Source organism: Trypanosoma cruzi, genomic scaffold, assembly GCF_000209065.1.
Source record: "Trypanosoma cruzi strain CL Brener 1047053517149 genomic scaffold, whole genome shotgun sequence".
Taxonomy (NCBI): domain Eukaryota; phylum Euglenozoa; class Kinetoplastea; order Trypanosomatida; family Trypanosomatidae; genus Trypanosoma; species Trypanosoma cruzi.
In genome coordinates, this window is record NW_001849404.1 from 20821 (window position 1) to 40159 (window position 19339).

Here is a 19339-nt window from a genome sequence, read left to right on the forward strand (position 1 = left end):
CATATGCACTGAAACACCCCATCGGACAAAAAAGCGCCAGGGGTTTGCGAAAACCATCTCAATTGAATGATGATTGCTATCTTCTCCGATCTCTTGAGGAGCTGCGACGTGTGATTGCGTTGCCCCTGACGCCCAACACACTGACAACCTTCAACGAGCAGTTTGCAGGCTTATTGCACAACTCTCCCGAGGCGTCGTCCATGCCCATATTTTTGGAAAGAACTCACGGCGCCCCCGTAGAGGACGCCGAGAGTCACGAAAACGAGCCATGGGACAACATCTACTCCGGAACAAGTGTGTGGCGTTGGCCGGTGGAAGTCTTGTATCAACGGTACCATTTGTTGATAGCCATTGATTTTGGGGTTTCGATCGTCGGTGTTTCAAGGAATGGAACGGTGCTGGTTGACAAGGTGCCGTTTGCCATCCAATCTGTGTTGGATGTAGTTAAAAAAACAATGCAAACACGTGAAAAGGAAAAAAATGAAATAAAGCATTGGGTCGACATGCACGTGGAGGAGTCAGAGCGTCATAACATCCTTCGGCAAGTGTGGAACCCCCGAATTGATATTTCCATCGTCCTGATTAATTTGCCCGGGGCGGAGGGGAGTGCGTTGACGTCCGTTTCTTCAAATTTCTCCTCATCGGGGACAGGCTGCGCGGCTGACGTGGAGGGACATCATGCGCACCTGTTTCCGGCGGGTGCGTTGCCGTTTCCTGCATTTGAGGGCGAATTCCCCGGTGATGCACACTGTCATCCTCACTTGGTTCCCTTGATGACGCGCTGTGACGCGGGGTTGGTGCTGAGCGACGGCGGGCCTGTCCGGCTTCAGTTTGGTTCCGGAAACCGCTTAATGGAAACCTTTTTTTTGTGAAAAGAAGTAGACGGAAAAAGAATAGCGACGGCGGTTGCAGCACCAAAAGTGGAAAACAACGCGGGAGCGGCCCCGTCGACACGTCCCAACGGAGAGAGGAGTGGAGAAGGCGTTTCGTTTTTTTCGCCTTGCGATGGTGGGGCGCGCTTTGAAGCTGCTTATGAGAAAGGGCTGCGCCACACAGTGCGGCGAATTAGCCGGGCAAAAAGCGGATGGCGATCGAGGCGCCGAGGCCAGAGGAAAGCATAGCCGGCGCAACGGCTTTCAGCGACCATCCCCTATCGGACATCTTTTTCAGCAGGGCGAGGGCAAAGACCCAGCTTTCCGCATTTCGCTCTGCGCCTTCCCTTCGCAAAATGAGGTGAATGGCAGAGGGCGCCTCGGCATTCGTATCATTTCGGGCCGCGCCGCCCAAAAGCGCCATGCACCGCCCCAGGTGGCACATGGCATCATCAAACTGCTCCTGGGATATCGTGCAGCTGTCGAGAGCGTCGGCCATCGCGTCCGTGAGGTCCTGAGGAACGTTTTTTGTACAACAACCAACTATCGCCACTGCTGTGCAAAACTGCTTTGCGGACACCCCTCGTCGATATGAACTAAGTTCCTTTGCCGCCTTCCAGGCCACCCGTTCATTGGAAGCCATTGCCGCCGCACTGATGGCCGTAATAAGAACGCGCGGTGTTTTTTCCGAGGCAGTTTTGGCAACGTTCAGGGCCGCAGCCCACACCCCAATGGTCGCCAGAAGGTGTGCCAAACCTTCGGCGAAGCGGTGGTCTGGGTTTTCAATGTGCTGGAGGGCCTCGATGCAACTCTCCCAGACCGAGGCGAAGGGAATCCTTCGCTCAAGTACCACCATTCGCAGCCAGACGTTGTATGTATGAAGGTTCTTTGCCGGCTGTGATGCGTAAAATCGAATTGCCTGCTGCCACAAATTACCTTTGGCAAGCGCCACAAGAGCATGATTATGCACAGCGGCATGTTGACGTTCATGCGACGACAGCGCGGACGGAACGGCTTGATAAAGGAGGAGCGCCCGCTCCCACTGAAGGGCGCCGTTCATCAGGGCCATGACCTTTCCCAGAGGAATTCGCGCCGCGTCTTCGACTCTGCCATTGTAACGCATGACGAGCCCCGTGGCAAAACGCCACTGTTCAGGCGAACAGGCGGAAATAAAATAATCGATGACGCGCTTAGGGGGCGGGGTTTCCCGATGTTGGAGGAAGTAGGCCTCAATAAGTTTTTCCATCCGTCTCCCAATCGCCATTTCGCGAGTGGTGGCGAAACGGAGTGCCAGTGCCGCAGCAGTACTCACTAAATAACTCTCTTCTTGAACGACCGCTTCCTCTTTGAGGTGCGAGACTAAGTTGCAGGCATGGCGCCATCCATGGCGCTGCGACGAAGCCACCCGTTCGATTACATCCAGAAGACGGAAACGCGGACAAAGCTGCAACGCTTCTTCCCAATGGCCTCCGGATGCAAGTCCCACGCTGACATCTACACGGGCATCATCGGTCAACACACCCTCGGCATTCGCCACCTTTCTAAACAATAAGCGTGGGACATTGGGACTCAACTGCGACAATTGTGGTGATTGAAGAAGAAACCGATAGTGCGCCGCTCGCACAGGAACGCCAGCAATTTGCGCTTCCACGAGGCACTGGAGCTGTTCTAGAGTTAGCAGGTGATTTTCCTTCTCAGATCTCACAGGGTCGTACGTGTAAGAGCAATTCGCATTAGAGTAACAGGCCAAAATGGTTTCCAATGTCCGCGCCTTTTGCTCAGGTGTACCACTTTTGAGCATCTCCCCCCGCAACCGCCTCAGGAGAGGAAGGCTACGAACATCAATCGTGTGCCCGGGAAAACCATGAAGATGCGCACGACACACACGTTCAAAGACGCTCGCACCATCACGGTATCGAATGTGCGGCGGTGAAACCAAGTAGTTTTGCAGCGCCCGTGCCCATGACATGGCGTAACGCACACTCACCGACTCCCTCGCGGAAGAACTCGAAACAAAGACATAAAATCACACAATAAAAAAAAGATATATACATATATGGCTGTGACAGTCAAAGTTGAGGAACGCATTGAACGCAACAGGATCCAAGAGGGTGAAGCGACGATAGTGCACGAAATAGTGACGCGTCGCGCTTCCCAATCACGCGGGAAGCTATAAGAAGACAGGAAACAATCTCAGAGACAATTGCACTGCTGATCCACGCCTCGTGTGTGGTGAAATGTAAGAGTAAAAACAAAAAAGTAAAATAGAAGACGGTCAAAGCAAGAACTCTCAAACAGTTTTTTTTGGGGGCGGGACCGTCCCACTTTTTCCCAGCCCCCCACCAGTTCGTTTGACTTTCACCACCCGCGGCTTTTGATCGAGCCGCTGCTTGCTCCATCGCTCAGGGACATTTCCCCCTACAGGGGGTTCACGCCACTGGCGAAGACGAGCCTCTACCTCCTCCGCCGTGAGGGCCTGGGCGTCCCTCGTTCGATACGCATCACGGGTGCGCTGCGCCTCAAAACTATCCTCCCCCACCTTTGCCTTGACCCACCATCCGTCGCCCAGGTGACGGCCCAGCGGCGCCTCTGTGGCAAGGAACCCATACGACGTACCATCCGCACGCCGTCCATGGATGCATAGGGCACCGTCCTCTTCCAACAGGACTTCCACAACAGACTCCCCGCGAGTGCCATCCCCTGCGCAATATGAATTATCGGCCGCCAGGCGCAACAGACCAGGCTGCTGCACAATGCTTGGGGTGTCTCCCGAAGGCTTGTGGCCACCGCAAACAATCGATATCCCACTGCTATTCAGAAACTCCACCGCGTCAAGTCCCAAGTAATGAGGACCATCAGTCTCAACAAGAGCGTGAACCACAACAGAATGTGGAACAATGGAAACAGGAAAGGCATATTGACGCAAGAGCATCCCATCACCACCTGACGCCCATTGTCTAAACTCCTCATCCTTAAAGCCATTCAAGGCACCAAGCCACTCCTCGGCCGTAGCGTCTTTCATACTAACGTTGCACCGTTTTAAGGGTGCACCATCCACAAAAACCTCCTTGTCTGGGAGAATCCCAAAATTCTGATCCACAATGCTTCCATGAACAAATAAAACTCCATCCAAAACTTCAGCAATCTTTCCTTGCTTTAAATACTCATAATATACACCTCCAGGACAGGCAGCGTCAAGAAAACTTTGCGCCACCTCAACATCCGTCACTTCCCCTTCTCCTTTCCGCATAATTTGCAATTCCCTTCGCCTGTGCTCAAAGGTATTAGGGGCTCCCATTTTGTACGCTAGCGTCCATTGAATAAATGTTACTTTGGTCACCACTGATGGCAGGTTATTTGCTTCCAAATACCCCGCATACGAATACCATTCTTTGCCACCAGAAGCATTGGTCAAAGTCAATGGGAAAACTAATCGTTGCGCCGCTTCGGGCGACAATTGTGACGTACCAAAGACCTTTGCCATTGGAGCACCAAACGTCATCTTGTTGATGTCACGATTACCCAAAATAAGATGCACACGTGATGGGTAGGCATCACGAAAGTCCAACAGCGTTTTGGCAAACGCGATGTCGTCGCCATGATCAAAGGCGTCCCCGCCGTACACAAAGTGGGACGTCTCGTCACGGAATTCGAGACGTCCGTTGATCCACGACAAGACTCTGCTTTGCTCAGCGTAGCGAATGAAGTACGATAGGTCACCCTCTACATCTGTCACAAAAGCCGTGCGACGACAGACACCACAACGACGCAACATCTCTTCCGCAGCTAGAGAATTCCTTAACCCCCCATTTTTCAAGACCAGCAGGCCAAGAAAGGAAACAGCATATAAAAAAAAAAAAAACGTAGAATAAAGTGCTCAAACAAAATTTTGGTACTCAAGGAAAGTCACAGTGCTCACACAGATACGCCAGAAAAAAAAAAGGAGGGAAGGGCTCAAGCCCATACTGATAACAAAAGCTTTTTCTTTTCCTTTCTTCCTTCCAATTTTCACGCCACAACACCATACACGGTCAGTACACAATGCATTGCCTTGTTTTCGGCGTGGTGCACATAACAAGCATCACTCGCAGGATTCCAAGAGCACGCCGAAATTGCGTTAAATCCAGCACCATTGTTCTGAAAGACGACACAGTGCGCTATATATTTTCTTGGGAGAGCTGCCTCCAGCGTCAGACGCTGTACGACGTTCTCTGTGATGGCAGACACCATGGCGGGGATCTTTTCATGCTGATACCTCACGACCGGCATAAAGTGCCGTGACACCACCTCTTCACAGATGTCCTTTGCATCATCGGCAAGTGTGAGCTTCTCCGTCATTGCCCGGTCCAGGCTCGTTTGTCGAAGCGGAACCGCTTTTCTCTTTGCGTTTCCTAACGGCTTTTTTTAAGAAACCAAAGACGAGGGCACAAAAGGGAATTCTGCAAAATTTTTTCTTTTTTCGCCTTTTTCCCCTCTGCCCACACCCCTTACCCTCGGTTTTGTGCGGAGGCGAACGCAACAACCCAAACAAAGAGACACAAAGTAAAGCAGGAAACAAACAAACAAACAACAACAAAAAAAACAGGACCCATGCATTCAGGGAGCAAAATAATTCTCCACCAACCGTTTGGCGGCATGAACTCCCTCACCCCTTTTTATTCCCTTACCCGCCAAAACATAATAGTAATAGTAATGATAACAATATTAGTGGTCTCTAGGCATTCGCCTCCGCAACATCTGGTTTTCCCATCGCCAGCCTCTCCAAGCAGCTCTTAATGTAGCCGACCCGTCGTGGGTCCAAGTCCATCGCGGTGTGGTAGTACTGTACCGCCTGACCAGTTAAGCCCATGAGATGAACGCACTTCGCAAGTGTCACATACAACATTGCCTCATCGGGACATTCTTTTGTCATCCCTAACAATTCATCATGGGCTTCATGGAAGCGACCGAGACGAATCAACACCTCTGCACGCTGATGACGAGCACCAAGGTTGGTCGGATGTCTTCGAATGGCACTTTCATATATACGCAGCGCTTCATTCAGGCTTTCCCTTGTGGCATCTCGTCGGTGGTATGTAGCGGCATACCGGTTCATGATGGTCGGTAAAGGATTGATACTGATGGCTTGTTGAAAGTAATTACGCGCCTTTTGCAAATCCTCACTTCTAAAGTACAACTCGCCAAGACCTGCGTATGCGTTGTAGTGGCCACCATCGATTAGAATTGCCTCATGAAAAGCATCCACCGCCTCAGACTTTAGGTCCAGGTACAATAACTCGTACCCACGGAGGGTGTGGGCGTACGCAAAGTCGTGATCCACCTGAATGGCGCGGTTAAGCATACAGAGAGACTCCTTCGACTCCTTAGCAAGACTGTAATTGTTGGCCACAACACACAATGTGATGGGTGAGGCGGGCATTTCGTTAATAAGTGTTTGCGAGAGCGAACCCAATGTTCCCAATTCCTTGCGTTGCCACAATGCAGTGCTGTAGTATACCAGCGCGGGGTCAGCTAACCGCCACGGTGCCACACGTCGCATATTAGCAAATTCCACCGTCGAGTTCTCCACATCGCCATCGTGAAAGTACGCCATAGCAAGGGCTCCAAATGCCCATCCTGAATCTCGCTCGGGAAAGCTTTCGTGTTGAAGCAAAGCCCGTGCTTCTTTGCATCGGTATGTCCACTGCAGAAAAGTCACAGAAGCAAAGGGCGACAGGTACAGTCGTAGTGCTTCCCTCTTCACATGTCTGTGGGCACCACCCACACCGCCTATCCCCATCCCACTCATTGAAGAACGCCTTACGGCATCCTCAGCCCCCACCCCCGGCGCTGCATCGGTATATATGCAGCGCACTTCTTCTCGGGGAGTCCGCGTCATTTTCACATGATTCTCAAAAGCTACAAAATTGAGTGGATCTAACACGGCACTTTTTGCAAATGCCTCTTCCGCATAACCACGACGAAGGTGCCGGCGACAAACACCCAGCCAGTACAGCACCTCAGAAGACGATTGTTGCCGTTCAAGTTCCTCAAGAAAGCTCTCGCCTTCCATATACCGCTGGGTCATACCACATGTTACCCCCAATAGATACTGGCAATCCCATCGTGCCGCAGCATCTGCAGCAGTGTTGCTTCCAACACCAGTCCCATTGCCACTAGTACTACTATTCGTAGTGGCAAAAGAGGGAGTGGCCGACAACAAATAGGGATAATGTGCCCGCAAGATTCGGTAGGCTGTTCCAGCGTCCCCACTTGTCACGTAGCAATGTGCTACAGTGTGCAATGACTCGTGTGTCGGTGCCAATGCATAAAGTCGCTCCGCGCAAAAAATGGCATTGTCGTACAAATACTTTGCAAGACTCTCCTGCACAGCATCCTTTAACCCTTGCACAGTGAGCGTTTTTCGCCGTTCCCTGTAGTAAGTCATTCGTTCTTCTTGTACAAATGTGTAAGCATGTAAACAAGTATTGAAAACAAAACAAAATAAAAATAAATGGGAATCAAAAGAATAAAATACAAAAGATAAATTCCCTCTACTAATAACTTCTTTCCCCACATTCTCCTCTACCCAAGCAAAGCAGCAATCCCTCTTTAAATTTCGCAGTGCACAACCCGCAACAACAACAACAACGGCAAAAGATGAAGAAACAAACAAAAAAAGTAAAGAGGATAGATTTCTGTAGCTCGATTTTTCCCATTTCTTAAATGTATGTTCCTCTCTGTATTTTTCACACGCAAATGATGTCTTTCCGTGTGTACTCCCTTCACCATATGTCTATTATTATTATCTTCCCACTTCACTTCTGTTGTATTTATCTTTGGGGTTGGGAGAGAGAAAAACGGAAAGAGTCTTCTGTGACTCGAAAAATAAACCCGCTAAAAAGCACTCATCCCCTCACGTGCGTCTATCTATGGAGCATACACACCCAAACCATATAGTGTGGACCTCTTGTTCTCGTGTAATTCCTCACCCGCGCCCTGCTCCCGACTCAATGCGGGTAACCTCTGAATAACCCTGTGTGTTGCTCACCTGGTAAAGGACATCCGCATTGCTAAACATTCCGTCCTTGAGCGAAACAAGAAGAAATTGGGAAGAGGGAAAATGTGTCTGCAGCATCCGCCCAATATTTTGCGTGTGGCTTGGGTCAAGTGCAGCATCCACCTCATCAAGGATGTATACTGGCGCCTGACGTACACGGAGAATGGCCAAAATAAGGCATAACGCAAGCAGAGAGCGTTGCCCACCACTCAGTTCCGACAGTGACTCTTTTTCCTTACCATTAAACATGACCTTTACCTGAAGACCGCAGAGATGGTGCTGATCATCGCGTTCCTCTCGCAAAACAGCCGCAGCACCGGGCAGACATGTGGAGAAAAGCTTGGAAAAAACACTGCTTACAACTTTTACCATGCGGTCTAGCGCATGCCATTTCTTTTCTTCAATACCCAGGATACACTGCTGAATAGCATCCCTGTCTTCACCCAATGCGGAGCGTTGCAGTACCAACTCATCGTATTCCTTTTTGCGTTCCTCATAAAGAATTGTGGCCTTACGATTTAAGCGTTTGGACATGACGGCAGCCTGTGACTCGGCCTCGCGTAATTCCTGCAATGTGGCAGCCGTTCTCGCCTTGTCTTCAAAATAATAAGGACCATCGCTTCGTCCAAATGTATGTTGTTCCTCAACTAACCATGGGTGGCGATGCTCAGCCTCATGCACAGATTTTTTTAGTTCCTCTGCCGCCTTCGCCGCGTCGCGAAGATCCACCTCGGAATTTTTTATAAAGGCTTCAAGAGAAGACTTTTTCACCAGAAGCTGTTGAAGTTCCTGTTGTACCTCCTCTACCTCCTTCTCGAGACACTGTCGCTGTTCCTCCATTCGTTGCAGCTGCTCCACAACCTTCCCCAATTTTGCTCTTGTTTCGTCAAGTTGGGCTTTGGCCTCGTCTCGAGCCGCAGTCCTTTGCGATATCTCTTCCTGTACTTCCGAAATTTTGCGTTCTAGATCCGCTGCCAGCTGCATGATTTCCGCCTCCATTCGCTCAAACTCTGCGGATCCAGCCTCTTCCTCACGAGCGAGGGCACAGCTTCGTTTCTGTGCCATAGAAAGCTGTTCTTGCATTTCTTTACGCACCATGTCAGGATCTTCACGAGTGTGCCGTTCAAGCGCCACTTTACGCTCTTTCAGCTCCCGCAGTGCTTCGCATTCCGCCTCATGCCTGCGTCGCTCCTCGTCCAGTGCCGCGCCCAACTCCTCCACGGGCCCGTTGGTTTCGCCTTGCTCGAGCTTCAGCTTGTGCTCCGCCAGTCCCATCGCCTCCTCCGCTTCCTTGTACCGCCTTATCAGAGGTGCATTTTGCCGCAGCTTCTCCTGAACAGCTTCAAGCTCCGCCTCTACCTGCGCAATTTTTATCCGCAACTTTCCTACGGGCGCCTTACGCTCATGGTAAGCACGAATCTCCGCAAAAATGTCGCGAAGTCGTTGAGTTGAACCACCCGTCATCAGTCCACTTGGTTCCGCCACATCACCATCAAGTGAAACAGCCTTGCACCTCACGGCCGGATTGAAGGCAAGCTCCTGAGCCAAGTCTAATGAGGAGCAAACAAAGAACTGTCCGTAGACATGCTCTGCGACGATACAATGGGCTTCATCTTTGATTTCTATCAGGTCCTTTGCAATGGCGAGGAAACCTCCTTTGCGAGCAGCAATACGTTTTGCCTCCTCCATGCGTCCACTGTCCACACCCTTTGACGGCTGCAACGTGTTCAACGGAAGAAATGCCGTGCGTTGTCGCAAGCCATGACGAATAATTTTCTCCGCAACAAGATCATTTGTTACAACAACACGCAATAATTGTGTTTGCGCCCCCACCATCAGAGCCATGGCATACTTCTCTTCCTTTGGTACAATGAGCTCAGCAACGCGACCATGAATGTGTTGTTCAATACCTGGGCACGCAAGACGGTCGTACTCTACGTCAAAACCACGACCGCCATTGCCCATCTCACGTTGCAAAGCATCGTTTGCTTCCCAATACTCCGCCCTGAGACGCAAAAGTTCTTCCTGCAACGCGCTTGCCTGCGACTCCGAAGGAGCCACTACTGCATAAGACTCTGCCTCCGCGTCGACGCGTTCACGCGCCCTCGCTAGTTCCTTCTCAAGCTTTGCAATGGTTTCACCCCGTGTGGCCGCCTTTTGCACAAAATGTTTCAACTGTCGTTCCAGTTCCTTAATGCGCTCGTCACACCGTCTTGCCTCAGCACCGTGATGAATCAGTTGGCGTTCAATGTCAGCACGTTCCTCTTCTAACGACAAGCCGGACATGCCCGCCCGCACCCCGGAGGTTTGCAACTGTAGGGAACGCTTCAATTTGGCAACGTTTTCCTTCTCCGCACGAAGACGTTCCATAAGTACTTCTCGTTGTTCCTTTTTGGACGCAAACTGTTCTATTCGAGCCGCCTGCTTCCCCTTTTCCTTCTCCAGTTTATGGAAATTCCCCTCGAGTAGACGTAGGGCCTTTTCTGCTCCCTCCACATGCGCCTCATCCCGTGCCAACTGCTTTTTGAGCAAACTTTCCTCTTCGTGGAGGGAAATAACCGCCTCCGCAGGAGTGGCGAGAGATTTTTGCAGTTCCATCAGTCTCCGCGTAGAGGCATCCTCCGATGCCGGCAGTAACTTCAACTGCTCCTTTGATACGACAACATCTCTCTCGACTGCGGCACGCCGCTCCGTGCGCTCTTCCAATCGTTGCCTCTGTTCTTCATATTCAAAAGCGACACGAAATCGTCGCTTCTCCTCAATACTCTCACTCATCTGCACAAAGCGCTCATATTCATCCTGATCTGCCTTCATGGCGCGCAACATAGGGCCAATCTGTGTCTCAATGTTATTGTCAATCTCTTCCATTTTCTTTTCCTTGCTGCGAATCAGATTCTCGGCTGTACGTCGACGGTGATCAAAAGCCTTCGTTCCAACTGCTTCTTCTATAAGGGAAAGAATGTCTTGTGAGCGCATGCCAATGAGTTTGTGCACCGTCCCTTGTAATACCATAAAGTGTGGATTGTCAACGTTAAGGCTGATGCTCTCAAAGAAGCGCTTTACTTTGCTCTGCATGGATACGGTGTTGTTTAGGAAAAACTGCTGCTTCCCGCCAAGCCTAATCTGCCGTCCAACGGTAATGATCGGGTACTCCTCACAGCTGTATCCCGGCGGCGCCGTACGGGGGTCATCGTTAATAAATTCAATTGTGACGCGTGCCGCATGCACACCTGTCGTGCCTGCTCGAAAGATAAGTTCACGCGGGTCTTCAGCACGGACACGTTTCAAGTTTGTGATACCCATGACAAAACAAACCGCATCAAATATATTTGATTTCCCACTGCCATTGAGACCTGTAATGGCGTTGAAATGCGGACTCAAGTCTTCAAGGGCTTTGCGATGAGCATATGACTTAAAGCCATCAATCACAATGCTCTTCACACGCATCTCTCCTTCTTTCTCTCCCCTCCCCGGTTTGTGCCTGTGAGGGCTCACACTACAAACAGCACGACTAGCAACACCTATGGAAAGCGGAAGAGAAAAGGGGAAGACACACACACAAAAAGGAAGCAGATGGAAGTGTGCAACGACGTTTGGGATGCTGAAATGAAATAAATGGTAGCGCTGTGCACCGGGAGCTCTCTCTCTTTTTTTTTTTGTTTGTTTGTTTGCGGTAAAAAATACCCAACCACTTCTTCTTTTTCCTCCCGCTTCCTCATCCGCTCCAAGTCAACTTCATGTATAAAACTATAACGGGGGACAACAAAACTTCCTTTCAGACGAATCATATTCTCTAATATATTCATATATGACGCCAAAAGAAGAAAAAAAAAAAAGCGCCCACACACACACACACACACACAGACAGAAAGAAAAACAACAACAAGTACTACTACGCAAAACACACACAAACAGACAAGAAAAACAAATCGACAAACGCACAACTCTCTTTTGATCGTTCCTCGTTTAATTTCCCCTTCGTTATTTCTCAAATTCTGCCTGTTTTTCCCCCGTCACACTACCAGGTGCAAAAGAAACATATATATATATATATATGTATACGTATACGTATATACGGCGAAAGGCCAAGAGTGAGAGAAAGACACAAATTGAAGAAAAAAAAAAATCCAAAATGAGTGAAGAGGGAAGAAATTCAGAGGAGTGGAGAAGGAAAAATTGCATTCAAGCATCATCAAAAAGACGTGAAATGCATAAAAACATAAAAAGATCTGAAACATACATAAAATGTTTTTTTTTTTTTGTCTTGGCTTGCCGATTGTTTTTCTCCGGCTGCGGCTTTATTCGTTCTTAACTAACACTTAATTTCCTTTTTTTCTTCCTCTTCTTCTCCCCTCTCCTCCTGCAGGCCTGGAGATTCTCCATAAACACATATAGGATCTGTCGCCTCTGCTGCCACCGTTTGTCATGTCGGTTCCCCCTTCCACCATACCGCCATAACGCAAAAAAAAAAAAAAAAAAGAAAAAAAAAAAAAGAAAAGAAAAAGATCGCAAATAATAACGTAATGATAAGCATCTGTGAGCTTTAAGTCAAAAACAAAAATCCCTCTTCCTATCGTTTTATCTTCATTTTTTTTTTTTTTCCTTTAATTTATTTTTCATACCTAAATCGCCAAGAATGGGTGTCGTAAGAGTTGCTCCGCCGTTGGACGTTTCTTAGGGTCACGCTCAAAACACAACTCAAGAAAGTTCATGAGTTTTGGATCCAAGTCTTTTGGAATCTCCGTGGGGAGGCCCGTTGAATGCGCTATTTTGTACACTGCAGCCCACATGGAGTTGCATTCGGGCCACGGGGGCTTCCCAGTGATCATCTCCACTACGGTGCAGCCGATTGACCAAATGTCGCTCTTCATGCCATATCCACCTGCTTCACACTTGATCGCCTCCGGTGCCATCCAATATGGCGTTCCAACCATCGTCTGGCAGCCGTGTGTCTTACTGCAGACGTCATCAATGGCTTTGCTGCATCCAAAGTCCGCTAATTTAATGATTCCATCAAGTGACACCAGAACGTTGTCGCCCTTGATGTCGCGGTGCACAATACCACAGTCGTGCAGGTACTTCACCCCGCAGACCATTTGATATGTCCACTGACGCACCGTCGGCAGTGGGATTGTTTTGAATTTCTTTACAAACGTGTTAAGTGATCCTCCACTGACAAGTTCCATGAATATGTTCAACGTATTCTTACTACGATCCTCTTGACAGCCGTGGTACTGCACAATATTGGGATGATGAAGTCTTTTCATTAGAGCAATTTCATTTCGCAGTTTATCCATCTCCTCGCGGTCGGAGAGAGACCCCAACTCAATCACCTTGCAACACACCGTTCGTCCACTCACTAGAAGGGCCTCATAAACCGCCCCAAAACTGCCTTTTCCGATAATTTTAATTTGCCGCCACCCTTCTAAATCCGCATCTGTAAGCATTAAACGACCCTGTTGTTTAAAGGGTGCTTTTACGGGACTAGCAGGACTACTACCGATGTTTCCATGCTCTAGATGTGCCAAACTTTTGGCCAACGGTAAACCGCCACTTGCGTTGCCATTCCCTCGTGGGGTATCGTCCATGCTACCGGTGACACCGCTTGTGGTATTAGAGTAGTTGGAGTATTTCTTATCCTCCACAGGGAACTTTCCCTCCGACAGCATACGCAAAAAATTCACATCTAGAAATTTCACGTCGGCCAGGTCTATTTGATCATTCTGATGAACATCATCCGTCACCACGGCTTTATGTACCGCCTGCCGTTGGTCGTGTTCACCATTAACAAAAACACCAGCAACCCAATCGCCATTCGCCATCCACTCACACCCCTGCCCGTGTTTAAGGCCATCCCTAAAAGAGCCAACATACTTGGCACCATCCGCCCAAATGTATGTTCCCTTTCCATTGGGCTTTCCGCGTGCAAATTCACCTTCATAAACGTCACCCTCCGCATTCGTCATTACTCCCTTGCCTTCCTTCTCGTTTTGCACAAATTCGCCGTGATAAGTAACACCGGTTTCTTCCGTGAGTTTACCTTGTCCGTGACGCATATTGGCAATCCACTCTCCCTCATACACGCTTCCACCAACGTACTCCATCTTGCCAATACCCTGGCGCATGTCGTCAACCCACTCTCCAGTGTAAACACCCGTAGCATCCTTCAAAACGCCAAAACCGTCCTGTAGGCCATTCTTGTACTCACCTTCATAGCAATCGCCATCCGCCCAAGTGTAAACACCGCGGCCATTCATGGTGTCATCAAGCCATTCACCCACATATGTATCACCACTCGTCCAGAAAGCCTTACCGTAACCGGCCATGTGGCCTTCCTCGTCGACGGTGCCAACGTAATAGCCCTCGTCAAAATCAATGCGTGTCGGTTCTGACTGCAGTGGTACACCTTGGTGCTCACAATAACTCAAGTCCTCACGTTCCAAGTTCATCTCACGGACGCGCACAATCAAAAAAATAAATACCGAGTAGCAGAAGTGATAAAAAGATATATCTTTATATAACGAATTAGGAATAATAATAAAAAACACAAGTACCCGTTCCACTGCTTCAATTTTGTGGAATACGGATTCTAGATGCCCGCGTTGTGTGGGTGAACACGTTTACACGCTCCAGGCAAAGAAGAGATTAAAAAGATTATAATGGCTTGTACGTCACCCGCCCACTCTCCTCTTCTCTTCCTCCCCGCGTCCTAAACTAAAAAAAAAAAGGAAAAAAAAGGAGTTTCCTACTCCCCTTCCTTTATCAGGTGGATATTTGTGATGACGGCAGCAGCAGCAGCAGTCCCTGTCCCCACTCTGCCTCTCCCTCTCTCTCTTCCTTCTCTAGAGAAGGCAACACAATACAAGTGACAAAAAAAAAATAACAACAAAAAGGGATAAGCAAACAGTAATTTTGCAGCTGCGCATACGCGTCCAGAGAAATCAGTGAAACCAAAAAGTGGTAAAAAGACACTAACCAATTAATCAAACTCCACCGTCTTCTTTACGCCCTTACATGGGAAACTGGCCAACAAAAACAAACAAACAAACAAAAAGCAGCGCTTCACCTTCCTTTCCACGTCCCCCTTTCTCCCCCCTCTTAGTCAGGTGTTGCAATACATACATGTCCTTGCTTGTCACGGCACCGTTTCTCTCCAGTGAAAGCAAAAAAGGCAAGGATAATCATTCCTGCCAATAAATCCAAAGGAACAGACACATAAGCAAAGCAGAAAAACAAAAAAAAAAAACAAAGAGTGCTGCAAACCGAGATTGCATCATTCCCCCCTGACAAACCCACACGCAACGCGGCTCAACAAGAAGGCTTTTTAACATCTCTGCTCCCACCACCACCCCGCCACGGTAAAAAAACTGAAGATAAAAAAAAAAAAGCATTTTTTGTAGGTGAGTATAAACCACAATACATACGCCAGGAGAAGAAAAGAAAAGAAAATATATATATAAGTACAAATTCATACAGTGTGAAGCGCTTTCCGCAACAAGCAGCACCTTTTTGTTGTAATAGTTGTTTTTTCTTCTCTTGCTTTACCGTCGTCTTTCTTTTTTATGAGTACATCCTTCGGCTGTTCTCTTCCCTTTTTTATTTTTTCCTTTCATCTTCTTTCATTGACTCACTTTCAGAATCTTACATTCACACTTACTAAACATGGCACCTGTAGAAGGAAGGGCTTCGCTCCTCTCCACACCCTGTTTATAACTTCATCTTTTTCTTTCTTTTTTCTCTTTTTTTTTTTTTTTTTTTCGTTTCTTCTCGTAACCTCACAGTTTACATCATATAAAGCACGACGGAAATCAGACCATTGAAGAATGAGTAGATGGATACGATGAGAACAGGAAAACTGCTCATAAAAACCAAAAAAAAAAAAAAAAGGGAAAAAAAAAAACATCAAGTAGGTGGTTTATGCACTCAATACCAAAGCAATTGAATAATAAACCTGCCTCTTAGCATACATACAAAAAGAAAAAAAAAAAAGACTCTGCCTATATTAAGGTAACTTAGGGCAATGCAAAATACAGCAAAAAGTTCTACCAACAATAAATCACCCATATTGTCTTTTCGTTTAGCAAATGTCACGCCACCCATCCTATTGGATGTCTCAACTCTTTTTACACAAAACAGCGCCAATAATATGAAATTAAAATTTTTTCCAGTGGTCCTTAAATACAGCTTGATTTGTAGTGGTATAAACGGATGGGTCCACATGGCGCACAGTAACAGTTGAAGCTGCCACCGGACGAGACAAACTCTGTGGCTCTGGACGCAGAAAGTTCTTTCTATATTCACTCAAAAAGTCACGCCTCTCCAAAGGAAACTTCCTATCCAAAGGCTTCAAATAAGGGCGAGAATACGCATCTTTATGATGTGCCTTGTAGTCTGCATGCGATGTACTGCGGTACATTTCGGGGTCCGTGTGACAAGGACAGAAATAACCCTTGGAAGAAAAATGGCCATCATCTGTCCCTTTCAATGGCGTCTGAAAATTCGACTCAAAAACCTCTGAACTGGACTTCCCAAAGCAAGCCCTTGCACTACCACGACAAGAGGATGACGCCCCATCAGTACCATTTCGGTCACCATTAGACACAAAAGAAGAAAACGAAGATTCACCATATTGCGCTGCTTTCCCATCAGAAATCCTGTGGCATACAGCACGAGATAAACCGTCCCGCGTCGACGCAACATTTAAGAGCTTATATGACTCATGGCTCACCGACCGAAGTGTATCAGGATACGCATGTCGTACATTCACCGCACGCAAATCCTTCACAACAGGTGATTCCCGTTTGTATGCCGAGGAATCAACAGACTTATATGACTCATGGCTCACCGACCGAAGTGTATCAGGATACGCATGTCGTACATTCACCGCACGCACATCCTTCACAACAGGTGATTCCCGTTTGTATGCCGAGGGATCAACGGGCCTGTACGCGTCCTGAGTCGTCGAGCGGAAGTGGTCGGGATCAACGTGGCGCGGCCCCACATCCTCTTGCTCTTCCTGCGGCAAGGCGCGCTTGTACGCCGAGGGATCAACGGGCCTGTACGCGTCCTGAGTCGTCGAGCGGAAGTGGTCGGGATCAACGTGGCGCGGCCCCACATCCTCTTCCTCTTCCTGCGGCAAGGCGCGCTTGTACGCCGAGGGATCAACGGGCCTGTACGCGTCCTGAGTCGTCGAGCGGAAGTGGTCGGGATCAACGTGGCGCGGCCCCACATCCTCTTCCTCTTCCTGCGGCAAGGCGCGCTTGTACGCCGAGGGATCAACGGGCCTGTACGCGTCCTGAGTCGTCGAGCGGAAGTGGTCGGGATCAACGTGGCGCGGCCCCACATCCTCTTCCTCTTCCTGCGGCAAGGCGCGCTTGTACGCCGAGGGATCAACGGGCCTGTACGCGTCCTGAGTCGTCGAGCGGAAGTGGTCGGGATCAACGTGGCGCGGCCCCACATCCTCTTCCTCTTCCTGCGGCAAGGCGCGCTTGTACGCCGAGGGATCAACGGGCCTGTACGCGTCCTGAGTCGTCGAGCGGAAGTGGTCGGGATCAACGTGGCGCGGCCCCACATCCTCTTCCTCTTCCTGCGGCAAGGCGCGCTTGTACGCCGAGGGATCAACGGGCCTGTACGCGTCCTGAGTCGTCGAGCGGAAGTGGTCGGGATCAACGTGGCGCGGCCCCACATCCTCTTCCTCTTCCTGCGGCAAGGCGCGCTTGTACGCCGAGGGATCAACGGGCCTGTACGCGTCCTGAGTCGTCGAGCGGAAGTGGTCGGGATCAACGTGGCGCGGCCCCACATCCTCTTCCTCTTCCTGCGGCAAGGCGCGCTTGTACGCCGAGGGATCAACGGGCCTGTACGCGTCCTGAGTCGTCGAGCGGAAGTGGTCGGGATCAACGTGGCGCGGCCCCACATCCTCTTCCTCTTCCTGCGGCAAGGCGCGCTTGTACGCCGAGGGATCAACGGGCCTGTACGCGTCCTGAGTCGTCGAGCGGAAGTGGTCGGGATCAACGTGGCGCGGCCCCACATCCTCTTCCTCTTCCTGCGGCAAGGCGCGCTTGTACGCCGAGGGATCAACGGGCCTGTACGCGTCCTGAGTCGTCGAGCGGAAGTGGTCGGGATCAACGTGGCGCGGCCCCACATCCTCTTGCTCTTCCTGCGGCAAGGCGCGCTTGTACGCCGAGGGATCAACGGGCCTGTACGCGTCCTGAGTCGTCGAGCGGAAGTGGTCGGGATCAACGTGGCGCGGCCCCACATCCTCTTCCTCTTCCTGCGGCAAGGCGCGCTTGTACGCCGAGGGATCAACGGGCCTGTACGCGTCCTGAGTCGTCGAGCGGAAGTGGTCGGGATCAACGTGGCGCGGCCCCACATCCTCTTCCTCTTCCTGCGGCAAGGCGCGCTTGTACGCCGAGGGATCAACGGGCCTGTACGCGTCCTGAGTCGTCGAGCGGAAGTGGTCGGGATCAACGTGGCGCGGCCCCACATCCTCTTCCTCTTCCTGCGGCAAGGCGCGCTTGTACGCCGAGGGATCAACGGGCCTGTACGCGTCCTGAGTCGTCGAGCGGAAGTGGTCGGGATCAACGTGGCGCGGCCCCACATCCTCTTCCTCTTCCTGCGGCAAGGCGCGCTTGTACGCCGAGGGATCAACGGGCCTGTACGCGTCCTGAGTCGTCGAGCGGAAGTGGTCGGGATCAACGTGGCGCGGCCCCACATCCTCTTGCTCTTCCAGCGGCAAGGCACGCTTGTACGCCGAGGGATCAACGGGCCTGTACGCGTCCTGAGTCGTCGAGCGGAAGTGGTCGGGATCAACGTGGCGCGGCCCCACATCCTCTTCCTCTTCCTGCGGCAAGGCGCGCTTGTACGCCGAGGGATCAACGGGCCTGTACGCGTCCTGAGTCGTCGAGCGGAAGTGGTCGGGATCAACGTGGCGCGGTCCCACATCCTCTTCCTCTTCCAGCGGCAAGGCGCGCTTGTACGCCGAGGGATCAACGGGCCTGTACGCGTCCTGAGTCGTCGAGCGGAAGTGGTCGGGATCAACATGGCGCGGCCCCACATCCTCTTCCTCTTCCAGCGGCAAGGCACGCTTGTACGCCGAGGGATCAACGGGCCTGTACGCGTCCTGAGTCGTCGAGCGGAAGTGGTCGGGATCAACGTGGCGCGGCCCCCACATCCTCTTGCTCTTCCAGCGGCAAGGCACGCTTGTACGCCGAGGGATCAACGGGCCTGTACGCGTCCTGAGTCGTCGAGCGGAAGTGGTCGGGATCAACGTGGCGCGGCCCCACATCCTCTTGCTCTTCCTGCGGCAAGGCGCGCTTGTACGCCGAGGGATCAACGGGCCTGTACGCGTCCTGAGTCGTCGAGCGGAAGTGGTCGGGATCAACGTGGCGCGGCCCCACATCCTCTTGCTCTTCCAGCGGCAAGGCACGCT

At 50.5% G+C, this 19339-nt stretch overlaps 8 protein-coding genes across 8 annotated transcripts, besides 10 other annotated features; 1 reads left to right on the top strand and 7 right to left on the bottom strand.

The window, feature by feature from the left end:
- Tc00.1047053511633.10 (hypothetical protein, conserved) lies at positions 1-872 on the top strand (the record flags this gene model as incomplete). The annotated part of the gene is made up of 1 exon (XM_804467.1): positions 1-872. A coding segment is annotated over one exon (872 nt), but the record flags the coding sequence as incomplete, so codon positions are not given.
- Positions 1-6328: a sequence feature (heterozygous, non-Esmeraldo-like haplotype).
- Tc00.1047053511633.20 (hypothetical protein, conserved) lies at positions 1066-2841 on the bottom strand (the record flags this gene model as incomplete). Its single annotated transcript, XM_804468.1, has 1 exon — positions 1066-2841. The coding sequence occupies one exon, from the start codon at positions 2839-2841 to the stop codon at positions 1066-1068; it is 1776 nt and encodes a 591-aa protein (XP_809561.1).
- Tc00.1047053511633.30 (hypothetical protein, conserved) lies at positions 3163-4647 on the bottom strand (the record flags this gene model as incomplete). The annotated part of the gene is made up of 1 exon (XM_804469.1): positions 3163-4647. One exon carries the CDS (start codon positions 4645-4647, stop codon positions 3163-3165), a length of 1485 nt encoding a protein of 494 aa, XP_809562.1.
- Tc00.1047053511633.40 (dynein light chain, putative) lies at positions 4881-5210 on the bottom strand (the record flags this gene model as incomplete). Its single annotated transcript, XM_804470.1, has 1 exon — positions 4881-5210. The coding sequence occupies one exon, from the start codon at positions 5208-5210 to the stop codon at positions 4881-4883; it is 330 nt and encodes a 109-aa protein (XP_809563.1).
- Positions 5397-5456: a microsatellite.
- Positions 5587-7299, bottom strand: Tc00.1047053511633.50 (hypothetical protein, conserved; the record flags this gene model as incomplete). Its single annotated transcript, XM_804471.1, has 1 exon — positions 5587-7299. The coding sequence occupies one exon, from the start codon at positions 7297-7299 to the stop codon at positions 5587-5589; it is 1713 nt and encodes a 570-aa protein (XP_809564.1).
- Positions 6329-6428: a sequence feature (haploid, non-Esmeraldo-like haplotype).
- Positions 6429-19339: a sequence feature (areas merged during assembly that could not be assigned to a particular haplotype. This can correspond to areas where the two haplotypes were merged or to regions with more than two copies in the genome that were merged during assembly.).
- Positions 7343-7399: a sequence feature (A-rich).
- On the bottom strand, positions 7840-11358 carry Tc00.1047053511633.60 (structural maintenance of chromosome (SMC), putative; the record flags this gene model as incomplete). Its single annotated transcript, XM_804472.1, has 1 exon — positions 7840-11358. The coding sequence occupies one exon, from the start codon at positions 11356-11358 to the stop codon at positions 7840-7842; it is 3519 nt and encodes a 1172-aa protein (XP_809565.1).
- Positions 11753-11778: a microsatellite.
- Positions 11951-11985: a microsatellite.
- Positions 12373-12415: a microsatellite.
- On the bottom strand, positions 12534-14360 carry Tc00.1047053511633.70 (protein kinase, putative; the record flags this gene model as incomplete). The annotated part of the gene is made up of 1 exon (XM_804473.1): positions 12534-14360. One exon carries the CDS (start codon positions 14358-14360, stop codon positions 12534-12536), a length of 1827 nt encoding a protein of 608 aa, XP_809566.1.
- Positions 15632-15669: a microsatellite.
- Positions 15782-15811: a microsatellite.
- Tc00.1047053511633.79 (microtubule-associated protein, putative) lies at positions 16064-19339 on the bottom strand (the record flags this gene model as incomplete). The annotated part of the gene is made up of 1 exon (XM_804474.1): positions 16064-19339. A coding segment is annotated over one exon (3276 nt), but the record flags the coding sequence as incomplete, so codon positions are not given.